Genomic DNA, 16,878 nt, shown 5'->3' on the forward strand with positions numbered 1-16,878 from the left:
ATAATAATATAAAATAGTTACTCTTGTTATAATTATTGTGGTTATTGTGAAAATAATAAAAGTTTGTTTTTTATTTAGTATTTGTGAGCAATGAGTAATTATGTAACCTGCATATATTAGCAAAATATATGCAAAACAATATTTGCATAGGCAGCAACAGCTGCATGGTCTCCGTCCATCGCCTCGCAACTCCCTAGTAACTATGGAAACCGAAGCTCTCCCTCCTCCGGTTCAGTTCTAGGACGATCCCACCAATCGGCATTAAGGGCCAAGGGTGGGGTGACCACTCAGGCTCCAGAAAGCGCGGCGGCTCCTCGCCTCCTCCAATCACCGGGCCGATAGCGGACCGCGGTCGTCGCGGCTGACGGAGCTGGGCTGAGCCAATCGGAAGAAAGAGCAGGCGGAGAGAGGCCCGCCCTTGGCTTCCCCCTCAGCTCCCTTCGGCGCGACGCACTCAAAGACAGTTGGCCGAGAAAGGCGACGGGCGAGGAGGAGCCCCAATGAGCGCTGCTGGGGAGGCGGGCGGAGCGGGAGCCACTCAGGAGGCGAGGAGGCAAGAGAGTGACGAGAGGGAGCCCCGCCTCCCTAGCTAGCGCAGCCAATCAGGCAGAAGGGGGCGGGTCCCTCGAGGCCTCCGCTTTGTGGTGGGTAAGTGGGGGAAAGAAGGTGCTCTTCTACCACCCAACGCACCCCCTGTTGGGGGGGAGGAAGAAGGGCGCTTTCCCTTATAGATATATGTCTGTAGTGCATTGTGGGGGGGAGGAAGCACGTTATCTCCCCCTGAGGGTGGGACCTGGGGAGGGGGGGCAACTTGGGGAGGGGGTCACGCAGTGGGGGAGGGGCAAATTGAGGAGTATTTGTGGGGTTCCCCTGCTTTTATTATGGGAGGGTCACAGAGGCCAAGGCGGGGCAGAAGGAAATAAAGGGGGTATTCATTATAAGGGGGTCTCCATCATAGTTGCTGGCTTCATTGGGGGGCAGGGAGGTGGAAATGCTGAGGTCAGTTGAGGGGGAGCCACCAATGAGCCTCCCACCTTCGACCTTATGGGAAAGGAGATTATTATATAATTATTGGGAGGTTGGCATCAAATAACGGGGAGAAGTCCCAGGATTTGGGGTACAGGGTAAGGAGGGTGCAGGAGTAGGGGACACAGACTTTGTTCTCTGTTATGTAGAGTGTGCGCTGCCATCATAGGGATACATCAATGGGCACACAGTTGACATGGGGAATTTGTGGCCCTCCCAACTTCCGTTGGCCCCCCAGTCAGCGTGGTTGGGGGTGCTGGGAGTTGTAGTTCAGTGACATTTGGAGGGCCGCACCTCTGGCTTAGGGAATTAGAAGGTGAACTGGAAGAGGGTGCAAACTGAGGTATTTGATGGTGGGGTTGTGGGTTCAGAAGGGGGAAAATTGGGAAATTCTGGATTGGCATTAGTAATCTGGGCAGGGAGCTGGTTGGCAGCCGGTGACGTATTTGCAAACAGTGGAGCACAGTAACGGGGGTGGGGGGGCTGTAGAACAGGAGTTGGTGTGGGGGTTGTAGGAGACCTTAAGTCAACATGCCGTTGCTTTGCAGCCTCCAGATGGGAAAAGCTGGACGCTTGGGAGATGGAGTTTCAGGCGGCAGAGTTGGCAGTGCCCTCTCTTTTTTTTTACCTTTTACATCTGGCAGTTCCCATGTTTAGTCTGCAGACTCTCCAGTTTAGAAGGCTGTTCGGTAGGATGGCTAACAAAAACATCCACCTGAGACCTTGAGGAGTCTTTCCCAGGCAAAACAGGCAACGCAGAGCTAGATTGAGATCAGTGTTCCAGCCAGCATAAGGCAACTTTTAATGTTTATTATTCATTACTATCTACTCAGATTAATATCCTGCATTGCCTAGGGCACATATCATTAATATTTTTAAGCATTCTGAGAGCAGGCAGAAACATTCTAAAATTACAGTCAACAACTGATTTCAAGATTGATCTTATGGTCAGCCCTTAAATGCCACATTCCTCTTGAAAGTCAATAATGAAGGAGGCAGACACACCTCATTGTATAATGTGAGATAGTTGATCTTGGGTTAGGTGCCCTTTTGGGTACTTTGCTCCCAAGTCATTTAGGGCTAGTACTAACCCCTTGAATGTATTTCTAGCAAAATGTTTTCTGCATAAAGGGGGAAGGGGTCAACCTCCTAAAAGCCATTTCTTACAAGTTACCAAGTTTTTTTTCCACTCTCTCTCGTTCCCTCTCCCCCCTCCCCTGCTGTCTCAAGGAGTCTGGACTATGCTGTTGGTCAACCCCTCATCGTGAAAGAGCTGTCCCAGCATGGAGTTCCCCAACCACAGCAAGAACTTGCTGCAGAGCCTCTGGGAGCAGCAACACGAGGGCTTCCTTTGTGACTGCACAGTCCTCGTGGGCAGCACCCAGTTCCTGGCCCACCGGGCGGTGCTGGCCTCCTGCAGTGCCTTTTTCCACATGTTCTATAAGGAGCGGCTGGACAAGAGAGACTTGGTCTCCATTAACAATGAGATCGTCACTGCGCCCGCCTTCGGGCTGCTGCTGGAATTCATGTACAAAGGCAGCCTCTCCTTTAACGACATGCCGGTGGAAGACATCCTGGCGGCTGCCAGCTACTTGCACATGAACGACATCGTCAAGGTGTGCAAGAAGAAGCTGCAGGCCCGCGCCTTGGCGGAAGCAGACAGCACCAAGAAAGAGGAGGATCCCCTGGGCAGCTCAGAGCTTCTGCCCAGCACCTCCAAGTGCCAACTTCAAACATCTGGAGCCCAGCCGCTGCCGCCCCCTCAGCCAAGCGAAGCAGGGAAGAGCAAGAAACAGGAGTGGAAAGGTGGAGAGAAGATGGTTTCCGAGGAGCCATTGGCCTCCACGTTGGACATGGCGGACACCACGCAGCCAGGGATGGAAGCTCCTCCTCCTCCTGTGAGGCCTCTTCCACCCCCCGTCATTGACATCTCTCTCTCCAGCCCTAGCAGCTCCACCGAAACCATATCACACAGCTGCTCGCCACCGAGGAACGCAGCTGAGGGTCATGCTGGCCCTCCGGAGAGGTATGTGGAACAACAGACAGGTGGTCTTGGTGTGTTTTGCCAGAAGGAGCCAAGCAGGTCCTCTGTCAAGGTCAAGGTGGAAGCCATCGTGATCTCCGACGAGGAGCCGGACATGATGGATCAACTGGAGGGGCAGAGCGCAGATTTGAGGCTGGAGACGATATTCCAGAGGTCCACTGTAGAGGCAGGACCTGCCGGAGGCTGTGGGCGCCACCCCGACAGCTTTGAAGAGCCAGGTGGGATGGAAGAGGTCTCTTCCGAGAGCGGCTTCCTGCCTCAAGAGCACGTCCCGTACCACATGATCCCTGTGCCTGCCGGACAAAGCTTCTCCAACATGGTGACTCCGCCCTTGCACGAACAGATCTACTTGCAGGACTACGAGTCCCACTCCAACTTTGGCATCTTCACGGAAGACGTCCCCACCTGCAAGACGTGCGGGAAGACCTTCTCGTGCTCCTACACCCTGCGGCGCCACGCCACCGTCCACACGCGGGAACGCCCCTACGAGTGCCGCTACTGCATGCGGAGTTACACGCAGTCCGGAGACCTTTACCGGCACATCCGCAAGGCCCACAACGAGGACCTGGCAGCCAAGCGTTGCAAACAGGATGTTGAGAACCCTTCGTAGGGGGTCTATACCCCCACCCAGTTTGGGCCGTAGGGCAGGTGGTTCACGACTGAGCAGATGGACGGTTCCCAACATGCAAGGACAAAAAACCCATCCCTTTTGTAAAACTTTGTGCAGAAGCCAGGAGGCAGAGAGAGAGAGCCCTAACTGTCCGAGCCAATGATGGGGGCTCATCCTATCAGGTTCAGCCTTCCCTCCTGGCTTCCTAATCATTTCCCCACCTTGCCCTTGAGAATTTCTTGTTTGTTTTTCCACGAGGTGAATTGTTGGGAAGTTGGGTTTGCACCCGGGTCAGCCCTGTGCATCGTTTGGAAGAAGCAAACGTAAAAAGAACTGGGGAAGGGGTTCGTCCTCCCACTCCAGTATTTATTTATGTACAAACTCGTGGCTGCAGGTTTAATATGAAGTTGGAGAGGTATTTAAGCTTGAGCTCTAGGTATTGCTGCCTAGAGGGCATTCTGTTTTGTGGGAGGAAAGGCCTGAAAGCCTTTTATTCCTGACAGTTGTTGCAAATCAGAATTTCACTTGACAGCAGGGGGGATGGGAACAGCTCTAGCCCTCCTGGATGCACAGAAAAAGATTGCATAGGGGGAGAAGCGCCTGTGAGGAAGACTGTGTTGAAAGGCATGATTCTGACTCTATCCCACCATGCAGTGCAGGTGGGACTCATTGGGAGAAGTGGGCAGAGTATTCCTTTTCAAAACAGCCCCCCTGCCCCACTCTTTGTGACACGTTGGATGTCATGATAGTCTAAAACAGTGGAGGCTGATGCGAGGGAAAGTGGGGCACTGCCCCCACCAACTTCATGCCTGACTTTAGCCAACCTCCTTGGCTCTGCCTTCTGCTTACCCTCAGACCAGGGGATGGCTCTGCCTGTCATTGGCTCTGGCGCCACCTACTGTTGGTCTCCCTGCCTTCCATCCTACAAGGCAGCCCTGTATCCGGAACTTTTCAATGTTTGACATTTTTCTGTGTGTTTATTATGCTGGAAGCTGCCCAGAGTGGCTGGGGCAACCCTGTCAGGTGGGTGGAGTATAAGGAATAAATTATTATATTATAGTCCCAATAGGCACTAGCCCCATCTAAAGCAGGCAATGCACAGACCCCCCACCAGCTGCATCCCTGTTTTGAAATGCTCCCATTTTACAGACAAAGATCAAAGTCCGACAGATGGGACTTGCCAAGGTCATGCACAGCGCAGGTGAGATTTTAACTTTTCCCACTTCCAAGTTACTTCCGACGCTCTTTCCCGTTTTCAAGCCTGCTCACTTCAGAGCAGCCACTGCCAGCCTCAACCTTCCTCCCAGGACTTGCCAACCCTCCCACTGTGAAATGTGTTTCTCCAACCTGTTTGTTCTTCTAAGCAGCTACAAAGCAGCCTCACTGCCAAGGATACCCATTTAACAGTAAAAAAAACCAGGCATCAAGTGCTCCAGTACTCTCTTTTCTGTGATTTTGGGGTGTGGGGGTTTGTGGGTGGGGGTTTTTCCTCTCCTCTAAGGCTAGGGATTCCCAAATTGTGGTCCGTGGCATAGCTACATTAAATACCAACATTCATTTTAAGTAGTATTTTTATTACTTCTTTAACTTCTTACATTGCATTTAACTGAAGTGCAGTTTGACGTCTACAGGATGCAAGCTAATACAATGTAAGAAATAAAAGACGCCATAACCGTACAATTAAAAAATCACACGGTATCTAGCTTGACACATTACCAGTGCTACGATAGGCAGAAAAATCATGCAAGGAGTCCATCAAGACTAACCAGCGATTTCCAGCTGGATGGCAGGGAAGGGGGCAAGGGTCAGGACACAGCTGGGGTTCTGCAGAGCTGATCTTAAGCAAAGAGTCATTTGCTTTCATCCATCTTCTTGAGATCTCCAAGAATCTGAATCAGGCTTGAAGCAGAATACCTTGATGCCAATTATGTCATTTAGGAAACCGAGGTGCATGGGGAAGAGGAAAGTGCCATCCCCCACAAAAGCAGATTTTGGCACACAAAACATGTTTTTAAACTGTATTTTCTACTCAAGAGTGGTAGTTTAACATGCAAGGTACAAAGTAATTGAAGTGTTGAACAAAGTGATATTTCCCCCCGTTACAGTAAACCATAATTTTACATTTTAAACCCAGCTGTTCCAATGTTCCCTTTTTCAGAAGTCTTAATACTTGCAATTAAATAGAAAAACCAGATCCCCTTCACCTCTGCATATGAAACCTTGTGGTTGGGCCATGAAAAAGAAGGCTGCACTGGCCCATCTGCCACAGGAGATCCAAGAGATGATCTCATTCCAGCGGGCAAAACCCTCACCACACAGGCTACCCCTGGAGCCATCATCCCTGGATGTCAAAAGAAAGAGTATCGGGGGCAATCTCCGTTTATGGACTTGGTAATGGGGAGTATGGGAGGGGGAGCAATAATATAACCAGCTACCACCCCTGAATTGAAGGATAGGGAACCAACGACCTTCCTGGTGTTGCTGAACTGCATCTCCCACCATCCCTGACCGTTGGGCCAGGCTGGTGAGAGTTGGGAGGCCAACATTGGGAAGGTCACTGGTTCATGCCCACCCCTGACCATAAAAGTCTCCTACTGTATCAACCTGGGAGCAGAAGGGAAGGCGAGGAAGGTCTTTGACGTAGTGCGTGCTTAGGAAGGCCATGCCTTGGCGGTACTAAGAAAGGTGCAGTTTGGGGTACCTCTTTCTCAAGGAGGTAGAGATACCGGGGCAGCTGCAAGGAGGTGGGGGTGAGTTTCACCTCGGTAGATCAAAACCTACATTCCAAGAAAACCATAATCTGGTGGGGTGGGGGTGGGAAGAGGTAGTTGGTGTCCAAAATGCAGGTGATCACATCTCCCAGACAAAATAAACGAGGAACTCGGGATCCAAAGGCGACCCATTTGCCATCAGCCGAACATCTCCTGAGAGGCATAGGTCATATAGAGGAAGCCATCTTCATCCTTGTACGTCATGTACACTTCAGACATGGTGGAAGACATGCTGACGAGGCTGCGGTTGCCGTCGACCAGGAAGTAGAATGCCTGAGTGGACCCGATGCACATTCGGTTGCTGAGGGAGGAAACGGGCACGAGTCAAAACATGGCTTCCGGGTGGCCTAAGCAAATTCTGCATCCTCACCTGCCCCAAAACAGTGGAGTCTGGTCCATTAGGGTGCATGGCGCGCTGCCCTGAGTTTGCCCACACCTGCCCAACTTCTGACTTCCAACCAATCGGGAGCTGGCTCTGCCTGCGATTGGCTCCAGCCCTGGCTGTCATTGGCTATAGCCTACATGCCTTCCGCCCCACCAGCCCCAGCTACTACTGCCCCTCCAAGCCTATTTCCCTGTGTGCCAATATAATAATATTTCTCCCCCACTCACACACACCAAGCCAGAGCATTAAAAATCCAATTAACATAGTCGCTGCTTAAATCCAGCCCAACATATGGTGGTAGAAGGATGAGCGACCCAGCCAGATGCTTAGTAAGCCTCCCATTTTTACAGGCTGCCCAGATTCCTCGGAGGCTCATTCACCGGATGATTGTGATGAACTGGCCCATGGTGAGGTCTTCGGGAACCAGAAATTTGGTCTTGTCCAAGGCTGGCAACATTTTCTCCTTGGGGTAGCGCTCCAGGATTATCTGCAAAGGAAGAAGAGCCACGTCTGAGATGGGTCTTCAATAGCAGACGGCCAGATTCCCCTGGGAAGCTTAAGCAAAATGGTTACAGTGAAGACAGCCGTTTCCAATTTGTCCAAGTACTCAGATAGACTGTCTTTGTACAGGAAGGCTCTACTTGTCACCATTAAGACTAATAGCCCCTGGTTTATCAGCCGGCTGCTGATTTGCCTGACTCATCTGTTCACTGCTGGACCAGTGTCTTGCCTCGGGAATGGACTGGATGAGAGCCAACAAACTGAGACTCAGTCCAGATAAGGCAGAGGCACGGCTTGTGGGTGGTTCCCTAGACCAGATGTGGGGGGAGATCAATGGGGTTACACTCCCTCTGAAGGAGCAGGTTCATAGCCTGGGGTACTCCTGGATCTTTTGTTGTCACTCGAGGCTCAGGTGGCCTCAGTGGCCCGGAGTGCCTTCCATCAGCTTCGGCTGGTGGCCCAGCTATGCCCCTATGTGGACAGGGATAGCCTAACGCATGGGTAGGCAAACTAAGGCCCGGGGGCCGGATCCGGCCCAATCGCCTTCTAAATCGGGCCTGTGTACGGTCCGGGAATCAGCGTGTTTTTACACCAGTAGAATGTGTCCTTTTATTTAAAATGCATCTCGGGGTTATTTGTGGGGCATAGGAATTTGTTATATAGTCCGGCCCCCCACAAGGTCTGAGGGACAGTGAACCGGCCCCCTGCTGAAAAAGTTTGCTGACCCCTGGCTAACTACTGTGGTCTATGCTCTGGTAACCTCAAGGTTAGATTACTGCAATGCGTTATACATAGGGCTGCCTCTGAAGGCAATTTGGAAACTTCAGCTGGTGTAGAATTCAGCGGCCAGGTTGCTCACCCGAGCAATATAGTTTGAGCATATTACACCAATCCTGGTCAGACTTTAAGGTAAAGGTAAAGGAACCCCTGACCATTAGGTCCAGTTGTGACCAACTCTGGGGTTGCAGCGCTCATCTCGCTTTATTGGCCGAGGGAGCCGGCATACAGCTTCTGGGTCATGTGGCCAGCATGACTAAGCCGCTTCTGGTGAACCAGAGCAGCGCACGGAAATGCCATTTACCTTCCCACCGGAGTGGTACCTATTTATCTACTTGCACTTTGAAGTACTTTCAAACTGCTAGACTGTACTGGCTACCAATTATTTTCTGGGCCCAATTCAAAGTGCTGGTTTTGACCTATAAAGCCTTAAACGGCTCAAGACCGCAATACCTCAAGGACAGCCTCTTTCCATATGGACCCTGAGATCATCTTCGGAGGCCCTTCTCTGTGTGCCTCCTCCTCAAAAGGTCCAGAAGGTGGCAACAGGAGAATGGGGCCTTCTCTGCAGTGGCCCCCCCGTCTGTGGAACGCTCTTCCCAGGGAAGTTCGCCTGGCACCTTCATTATACACCCTTCGGCGCCAGGCAAAAACATTCCTTTTTAACCAGGCTTTTGGTTTTACATCCTATGCCCTTTTAAAATGTGTGTGTTTTGGGGGGGGTGCATTGGGTGGTTGTTTTTAGTATTATGTATTTTGTGGTTTTATATCTTGATTTTAATCTCTGAAAAAAAATCAATAATAAATTCAATTAATAATAATAATCTGCAGGGGTGCAACATCTTATTTTAGGAACAAGGATGTGATTTTATTGGTGAGGGTTCTGGGTGGGGGTTTTTTGATTGCAATATGGGGCTAAATAATTGCTTTAAGATTTCCTGATAACCATCTATTTTGGAGGGAAACTGCATCAGCTGGGAGTCAGGAATGTCTCACTTAAGCTCAGTTACAATCCTATAAAGAAGAAAAATATTTGCTGCATGGACAGGAAGGTTGAGGGAGGGTTATATATGGAGAAAATAAACAAAATGAGAATTTCTCTCAGTTACATTGATATATTACTTGACTTAATTGATTTAGCAATGGCAAGCAAAAGTGCAGGCAGCCAGACCACCAATAACAGCTGCTTTGGTCCTCCTGCACTACTAGGTAAACCATGGTTTGGCTTAGTACTATGTGTGAACCCAAGGTTCATGGTTTGTCTTCCCCGAACAAAATGGTGAACCAACAACAACAAATCATGATTACAATTACTGGTTGTTGGGAGCCAAACCAACTACAAGCCTAGGAACACGTACGGAATCTTAATTATTTTTAAATTAACTAACAACACGATGGGTTGGGTATCAAGCACAGAACCAGGAGCAAAACAGCCCCCGCTTTTACTCTAAATACAGTGCTTTTTTCTGGGGGGTACGCAGGAGTACGCATACCTCTAAACATTTTGTAAATCTTTGTACTTTTGTCCACCTACTGTATTTATTTTCCCCGATTTGAACTATAAAATGGCGGTTTTCTTGAGTCAAAATGAGAGTACCCCTAAACATTTTTTTAGAAAAAAAGCACTGCCCATAACTGCCTTAGTAATCTCACTGAACCATGGTTTGTTTAAGCATTATACACAAACCCTTGCTGAACCATAGCCCAGCTTACTTTTAACATGCAAAACGGTCCAGTACAACAAAGCAAGCCCAAATAAACATGCCCCCATACCTATTAACCCAACAATATAAGGAGAAACCTACATACCGGCAGTTTGCCAGGAAACTTCATCCGGATTGTGGCCACTTCACTTTTCCTGGAGGCTAAAATGGAAAATTACAGAATTGGGTCAATTAAGGCAATAGGAGGAAAAAACCTCTCCCTCGGCCTCCCCTCCCAAAATTAGCTCTCACCAAAGCAGGACAGCCCAAAGTCTAGCCCCCCACCCCAGTTTACCGAATTAATCTCAGCCCCTTGGGCCAGCAGGGGGCGCTAGCAGCCAAACAAGAGCAACTCCGAATCGTGAAAACAAGCGTTTACACGCGAAAGGGGGGTGGGGGGAATAAGTGGGGAGAAAGAAAATAAGTCTTACCGAAGGTTTTTCGGTGCTTGAATGGGGGGAAAGAATCCATCTTGGAAGGAACCACACCTTTTTCTTAAAAAGGGAAGGGGGAAAATAAAGCTGGGGCGGGAAGGGGAATTGAAGAATAATCGTCCCCAGCGGTAGCTCTGACTTGACTCCCTTGGAGCAGCTTAAATAGTGCCAGAGTCACGCCTAAAATTTTCCCAAATTGCTTCCAGGATCAGGACCTCTAAGGTCCCGGGAAGGACGAGGAGAGGTGGAGGGTGGAGAGAGCCCACCCTGAGACTCGCCCACATTCAGATTCAGGGGCGGGTCTCCACAAAGGAAGCGCATTTGGCCACAATGGTGGAGTTGGCCGGCGGAACGCACCGCCACGGGACGCAGTTATGACTACTCGCGTGGAAGGAAGGAAGGAGTTGGACAAAGTTTGTAGCGGAGGTGTAGTCTACCCATGTCAGCTGGGACAGGTGAATGCAATTTCCCAACACCGAGGAAGGACTTTTCTGCGTAATAGATGGGTAGGTATTGGTTTAGGGTTGAGCTGTGAACTCAGGAAATCTCAATTACTAGATGGCATTAGGTCAAGCTGCCTTCTTAAGCTCCCCCTCCTCCAACCATCTGAAATGTTTTTCTATTTCTTTTTTGTCTTTCTAACCCACCTTTCCTCCCAGCAGCTCAAGGTGAGGTATATACTGAGTTAAAGAAAATATTTAAAGAAAATCGTTAAAATACCAGAAGCCTTTTTATTGGGTATAGTGGGTGAAGAGATACGAAGGGAAGATAAAAGACTGTTTATGTGTGCAACAACTGCGGCAAGAATTATTTCAGCCCAAAAATGGACACAAAAAGGAGTACCAAGGAAAGACGAGTGGCAGATGAAGATGATGGACTTTGCAGACCTGGTGAAGCTGACAGGAAAAATCTGAAACCAGCACGATCAAGTATTCCAAAAGGACTGGAGTAAATTTATACGATATCTGAAAGATTATTGTAAGCAATTAACATCACTAGCGGGACACGGGTGGCGCTGTGGGTTAAACCACAGAGCCTAGGACTTGCCGATCAGAAGGTCGGTGGTTCGAATCCCCACGATGGGGTGAGCTCCCGTTGCTAGGTCCCAGCTCCTGCCAACCTAGCAGTTCGAAAGCACGTCAAAGTGCAAGCAGATAAATAGGTACCGCTCTGGCGGGAAGGTAAACGGCGTTTCCGTGTGCTGCTCTGGTTCGCCAGAAGCGGCTTAGTCATGCTGGCCACATGATCCGGAAGCTGTACGCCGGCTCCCTTGGCCAGGAAAGCAAGATGAGCGCCACAACCCCAGAGTCATTCACGACTGGACCTAATGGACCCTTTACCTTTTTAACATCACTAGCAGGGTCGTCTGAAGACTGGTAATGAGAAGTTTTCTACCTTTCTATATTTATTTAAATTTTGAGTTATTTTGTAATGGGTGTAATTAGAACTGGAAAACGTACAAAATGCAATGATATAAAGGTTAATTTTGAAAGCCGTGAGCCGGGAGGGAAGGAAGTTGATAGGCTCTAAAGAGCCGGGGAGGTAAAGTGGATAATAATGATGTGAATGTATATTATTAAACAGAAAATAAATAAAAAGTATTTTTTAAAAAGGTGAGGTATATACATTAGGTAGGTTAATGAGAGAGTGTGTCTGGTCCAAAGTCACTTTGTGGCAGTGTGGAGATTTGAACCCTGGTCTCCCAGGCTGTACTCTTAACTGCTGCACTGTGCTACCTCTAAGGCCTATTTGCATCACACACTCAAAGTAGCGCCATGCCACTTTAAATAGCATTCCTCCCCCCCCCCCAAAAAAATATGGGAACTGTAGTTTCTCAAGGGTGTTGAGAGTTATTAGGTGACTCCATGTTCCCCTCACAGAGCTACCGTTCTCCCAGGGAACTTTGCGAAGTGCACCTCATGCCAACTCTGGTGTGTGTCTGTTTTTGTAATTGCTGTTTTCATAATTTCTATTTTAGATCATCATATCAACAAGAAGGGGACGCGGGTGGTGCTATGGTCTAAACCACTGAGCCTAGGGCTTGCCGATCAGACAACGGGGTGAGCTCCTGTTGCTCGGTCCCTGCTCCTGCCAACCTAGCAGTTCAAAAGCACGTCAAAGTGCAAGTAGATAAATAGGTACCGCTCCAGCAGGAAGGTAAACGGCGTTTCCGTGCGCTGCTCTGGTTCACCTGAAGTGGCTTAGTCATGCTGGCCACAGGACCCGGAAGCTCCCTTGGCCAGTAAAGCGAGATGAGCGCCGCAACCCCAGAGTCGTCCGCGACTGGACCTAATGATCAGGGGCCCCTTTACCTTTATCAACAAGAAAAGCCAACAAAAAAAAGCTGACTACGTACCGCAATAACATTAAAATAGGCTGATGACATTACAATAAATTAAAGACTTACAAGGTTGTATGTTGTCACTGAATTTATTATTCCAGGACATTGGAGGAGGGAAATCGCTCCATAAACTTACCCAGTTGATTTAAATGTAGGTTGTTTTACTGTAGATTTGCAGTAGGTTATTTGATCACCATCACAATGAACCAGATCTTTTCCATCCATTCACACTCAGTAGGAGGTACGTTGTTTTTCCAATTCTTTACAATCATTACCTTTGCATCCCCATAGGGTTAATTAACACTTCTTGATCACTTTCTGAGATAACATCTTTGAAATAACTTAGTTGGTTCCAAAGGTATATGGCTTCCTAGCATATCCAATATAATATGTACCATTTGTTTTCACTTTAATTAATTGGGCACAATTCCAGAAGTTAGGTATAAAGTCTACTTTAGCTGCACCACAGCTACAACAACCATGAAATCTAAGCCAAATCCACTGTATATTAAATTACAGTGGTACCTCAGGTTAAATACTTAATTCGTTTGTGGGGTCCGTTCTTAACCTGAAACTGTTCTTAACCTGAAGCACCACTTTAGCTAATGGGGCCTCCTGCTGCTGTCACGCCGCCGGAGCACAATTTCTGTTCTCATCCTGAGGTAAAGTTCTTAACCAGAGGTATTATTTCTGGATTAGCAGAGTCTGTAACCTGAAGCATATGTAACCTGAAGCATATGTAACCTGAGGTACCACTGTAAATCTTACAGGGGATCTGCTGATATAAATTTGGATGGGGTAGTACCCTAAGCTGGGCTTTTTGTTTAAACATGGGACCCATTTTGTAGTTTATGCTCAGAGGCACAGCTAATATCCTCTATTGCTGAGCCAGATCAATATGGGGAATGAGGTCAGGCCTCAAACCCAGTTCGAGATAAGCCCTTTTTCCTGGGCCCAAACATGAATGGGGATGACGATTGCCGTCTTTCTCTCTGGTCCTGGCCCTTTTTTATTTTCGTAATTTATTTTATTCCAATACAGTATAAACCATCATTGGCAGTTCCCCTCCAATTTCAGTTGCAGTTAGAAATTCAGGAATCACGTTGTTGTTCTTCTAGGAACCCCTCTTGTGGGTCAGATGAATGTGTCCTTTGGACAAGAGATGAGAAGGAATTTATACAATCCTAGCAGCTGACTTCACTCTCAGTAAATAGCCCCAGGCTGTTACTATTATTCAGCACAGTCCCATTATTCCTGTGCATGTTCTTGCTTAACAAAGAATTCACAGCCATCGGAGGATACCAGCTTCACATTTAATGCATGAAGCTCCAACTATCTGTTATTATCCAGAGAAGAGGGTTGGGAGGTGAGAGAATCGCTGCCTTATTTTTTTTTTTACCCTATTTTTGCCCATTGTGGATGCTTTGTTGAAATTTGGGGAAGAGCCATAGTTTAGTGCTGGGACATCTGTTTTGCATCCAGGAGGTCACAAGTCCAGTCTCCACATAGGGCTGGCTGAAATCCTGGAGAGCTGCTGCCAATCAGTGTAGACCATACCAAGCTAGGTGGGCAGACAGGTACAAGGCAGCTTCTTGTATTCCTCTTTGGGACAGAGCTGTAGCTCAGTCGTCGAACATCTGCTTTGCGTGCAGAAGATCTCAAGTCGAGTCTCCCATCTCCAGGTAGGACAAGGAGAAAGCCCTCTATGAGAGCCAGTGTGGTGTAGTGGTTAAGAGCAGTGGACTCGTAATCTGGGGAACCGGGTTCGCGTCTCTGCTCCTCCACATGCAGCTGCTGCACCTTGGGCCAGTCACACTTCTCTGAAGTCTCTCAGCCCCACTCACCTCACAGAGTGTTTGTTGTGGGGGAGGAAGGGAAAGGAGAATGTTAGCCGCTTTGAGACTCCTGAAGGGGAGTGAAAGGCGGGATATCAAATCCAATCTCCTCCTCTTCTTCTCTTCCTCTACTTGCTGCTAGTCAGTGTAGACAAAACAGTGGTTCTGTGTGGGGTACAGCTGCCCCCAAAAAGTGGGGGGGAGAGCTCTGTTCTAGGGTCATCAGCACCTGTTGTATAACAGGTGAATGCAAAGTGTTGGGGTTTTGGGGTGAAGGCAACAAAAGCAACTGTGCATCAAGTGAATGTGCTGTATTTTTATGTTATCATGTATTTATTGCAATTATTTCCCACTTTCCCCCCCTCCAAGGTGGACCATACATGGATCTTCTGCTCAACTAATCCCCGCAACAACCCTGTGAAGTCGGTTAGGCTTAGAGGCAGTAACTGGCCCAAGGTCACCCAGCAAGCATCCCGGCCCAGTGGGGATTCAAACCCTGGTCTCCCAGGTCCTAGTCTGATACTCTAACCCATGGGCAGGCAAACTAAGGCCCGGGGGCCGGATCCAGCCCAATCGCCTTCTAAATCCGACCCATGGACGGTCCGGGAATCAGCATGTTTTTACATGAGTAGAATGTACCCTTTTATTTAAAATGCAGCTCTGGGTTATTTGTGGGGCATAGGAATTTGTTCATTCCCTCCCCACACACAATATAGTCCAGACCCCCACAAGGTCTGAGGGACAGGGGACTAGCCCCCTGCTGAAAAAGTTTGCTGACCCCTGCTCTAACCACTACACCACAGTGACGTGGCACAAGCCAGTGGTGGCTGCAAGGATCCAGGAATGTGTGGCGACAATAGTCCCAAAGTGTGGGCACAGCAACCAAGCATAGTTTTTAAGTCAAGGGTGCATGCTCCTTTTTTGCTATTATGCTAGTGGGGTCAGTGGCAAGTATGACTTCCACTTGCCACGCTGCCTGTGGGTGGGCAGATGGAGTTCTGGTGGAAGGTGTTTTCACTGGTGTGGGCTCCCCTCCACTAAGGGGCCCTGGTTGTCCTATAGTCTGACCCTCTCCATCTAAGCAGATCCATCCGAAGTTATACAGTACAGTGGTACCTCTGGTTACATACGCTTCAGGTTACAGACTCCACTAACCCAGAAATATTACCTCGGGTTAAGAACTTTGCTTCAGGATGAGAACAGAAATCGTGCTCCGACGGCGCGGCGGCAGCAGGAGGCCCCATTAGCTAAAGAGGTGCTTCAGGTTAAGAACAGTTTCAGGTTAAGAACGGACCTCCGGAACGAATTAAGTAATTAACCCGAGGTACCACTGTACTATGAAATCCATTTTTATTTGCATCACTCCGTGTTGAATATTACGGGATGGTTCATCGAGAAACCGTGCTTCAGTCTTTCCAAATTCTCAACCCTGATTTTGGATTCATATCTCTCCCAGCCTCTTCCTTCAAACTTCAGAAACAAGGCTTCTCATGTTGGCTCATCGCTGAAGCCCATTTCTTTAGTTTCTTGGGTCAGCGTCGTCCTCATCTGAGCAGGATGTTGTGTGTTCTCCTGAGCTTAAGCAGACAAAAGCTGGGCTTTGTTTGCTCCTTAGGTTAACAATGGCAGGTTAACAGGTCGGAGGTGAGTACCAGGGACATTGGATGGAGCTGAACGGAAGTCTGGCTTCACACAGCATGCAGCTAAATGGTGGAATGTTCTCCCTTAGGAGGTAGTGATGGCCACCGACTGAGATGGCTTTAAAAGAGGATTAGACAAATTAATGGAGGCGAAGGCCATCAATGGCTACTAGCCAGGATGGCGATGTTCTCTCTCCACTGTCAGAGGCAAGATGTCTCTGAATATCAGTTGCTTGGAATCACAAGTAGGGAGAGTGTCTAGCTGGAAAGGCAGTTATTTCTTTGGGATGGAAAGAAAAGGCCAAATGGAATATGGAAAAATGGAATGATTATGTACAATCAGAAATATTCGCACAGATAGTGGCAGAGGATAGATGGGAAAATAAATGCCAAAGAATCACAAATAAATGGGCATTTTACAGGAACTGGATAGAAAGAGGGGAAGCCAACCCTAACATACAAGCTCGAATGAACAGACTGTGTACATGGATAAAAATATGAAGAAGGAAGGCCTGACCGAGGACGGGGAGGGCTGGAGTGGGGAGGGAGGGGGGGGGAGTAAACCGGACGATATTTTGAATTGATTTTGTTATGTAAGCCTTTTTTTCAGAAACCAATATATTAATGTTATGTAGTTAGGCATTGTAGTATGAATGAATTTTGTTCTGTATTCTTTGTTTTATAGAATATATATAATAATGTTAAGTTACTAAGCAAATTTAATAAAATTGGGGGGGGGGACAAACAAAAAAAAACAAGTGGGGAGAGTGGTTTTGCACTCGGTTCCTGCTTGGACAGGATACTGGACTAA

The 16,878-nt window shown here is 48.3% G+C and overlaps 2 protein-coding genes and 2 long non-coding RNA genes across 4 annotated transcripts in view; 2 read left to right on the forward strand and 2 right to left on the reverse strand.

The window, feature by feature from the left end:
* LOC310752035 overlaps positions 1-16,878 on the reverse strand; it is a 71,267-nt gene that overhangs the window by 26,716 nt on the left and 27,673 nt on the right. The gene's annotated exons all lie outside the window — the stretch shown is intronic.
* Positions 2,310-5,107, forward strand: ZBTB3 (zinc finger and BTB domain containing 3; the record flags this gene model as incomplete). The annotated part of the gene is made up of 1 exon (XM_083591322.1): positions 2,310-5,107. The coding sequence occupies one exon, from the start codon at positions 2,310-2,312 to the stop codon at positions 3,678-3,680; it is 1,371 nt and encodes a 456-aa protein (XP_083447448.1). The 3' UTR covers positions 3,681-5,107.
* On the reverse strand, positions 5,685-10,552 carry LOC310751886 (microtubule-associated protein 1 light chain 3 gamma-like). The gene is made up of 4 exons (XM_083591641.1): positions 10,249-10,552; positions 9,924-9,979; positions 7,217-7,323; positions 5,685-6,752 (listed from the first exon to the last, which is right to left on the reverse strand). The coding sequence occupies exons 1-4, from the start codon at positions 10,286-10,288 to the stop codon at positions 6,590-6,592; spliced, it is 366 nt and encodes a 121-aa protein (XP_083447767.1). The 5' UTR covers positions 10,289-10,552; the 3' UTR covers positions 5,685-6,589.
* On the forward strand, positions 10,608-10,964 carry LOC310752049. The gene is made up of 2 exons (XR_014542824.1): positions 10,608-10,706; positions 10,914-10,964. It is a non-coding gene; the product is annotated as an uncharacterized lncRNA (long non-coding RNA).

Source organism: Podarcis filfolensis, assembly GCF_964270895.1.
Source record: "Podarcis filfolensis genome assembly, chromosome: 16".
NCBI classification, from domain to species: Eukaryota; Metazoa; Chordata; class Lepidosauria; order Squamata; family Lacertidae; genus Podarcis; species Podarcis filfolensis.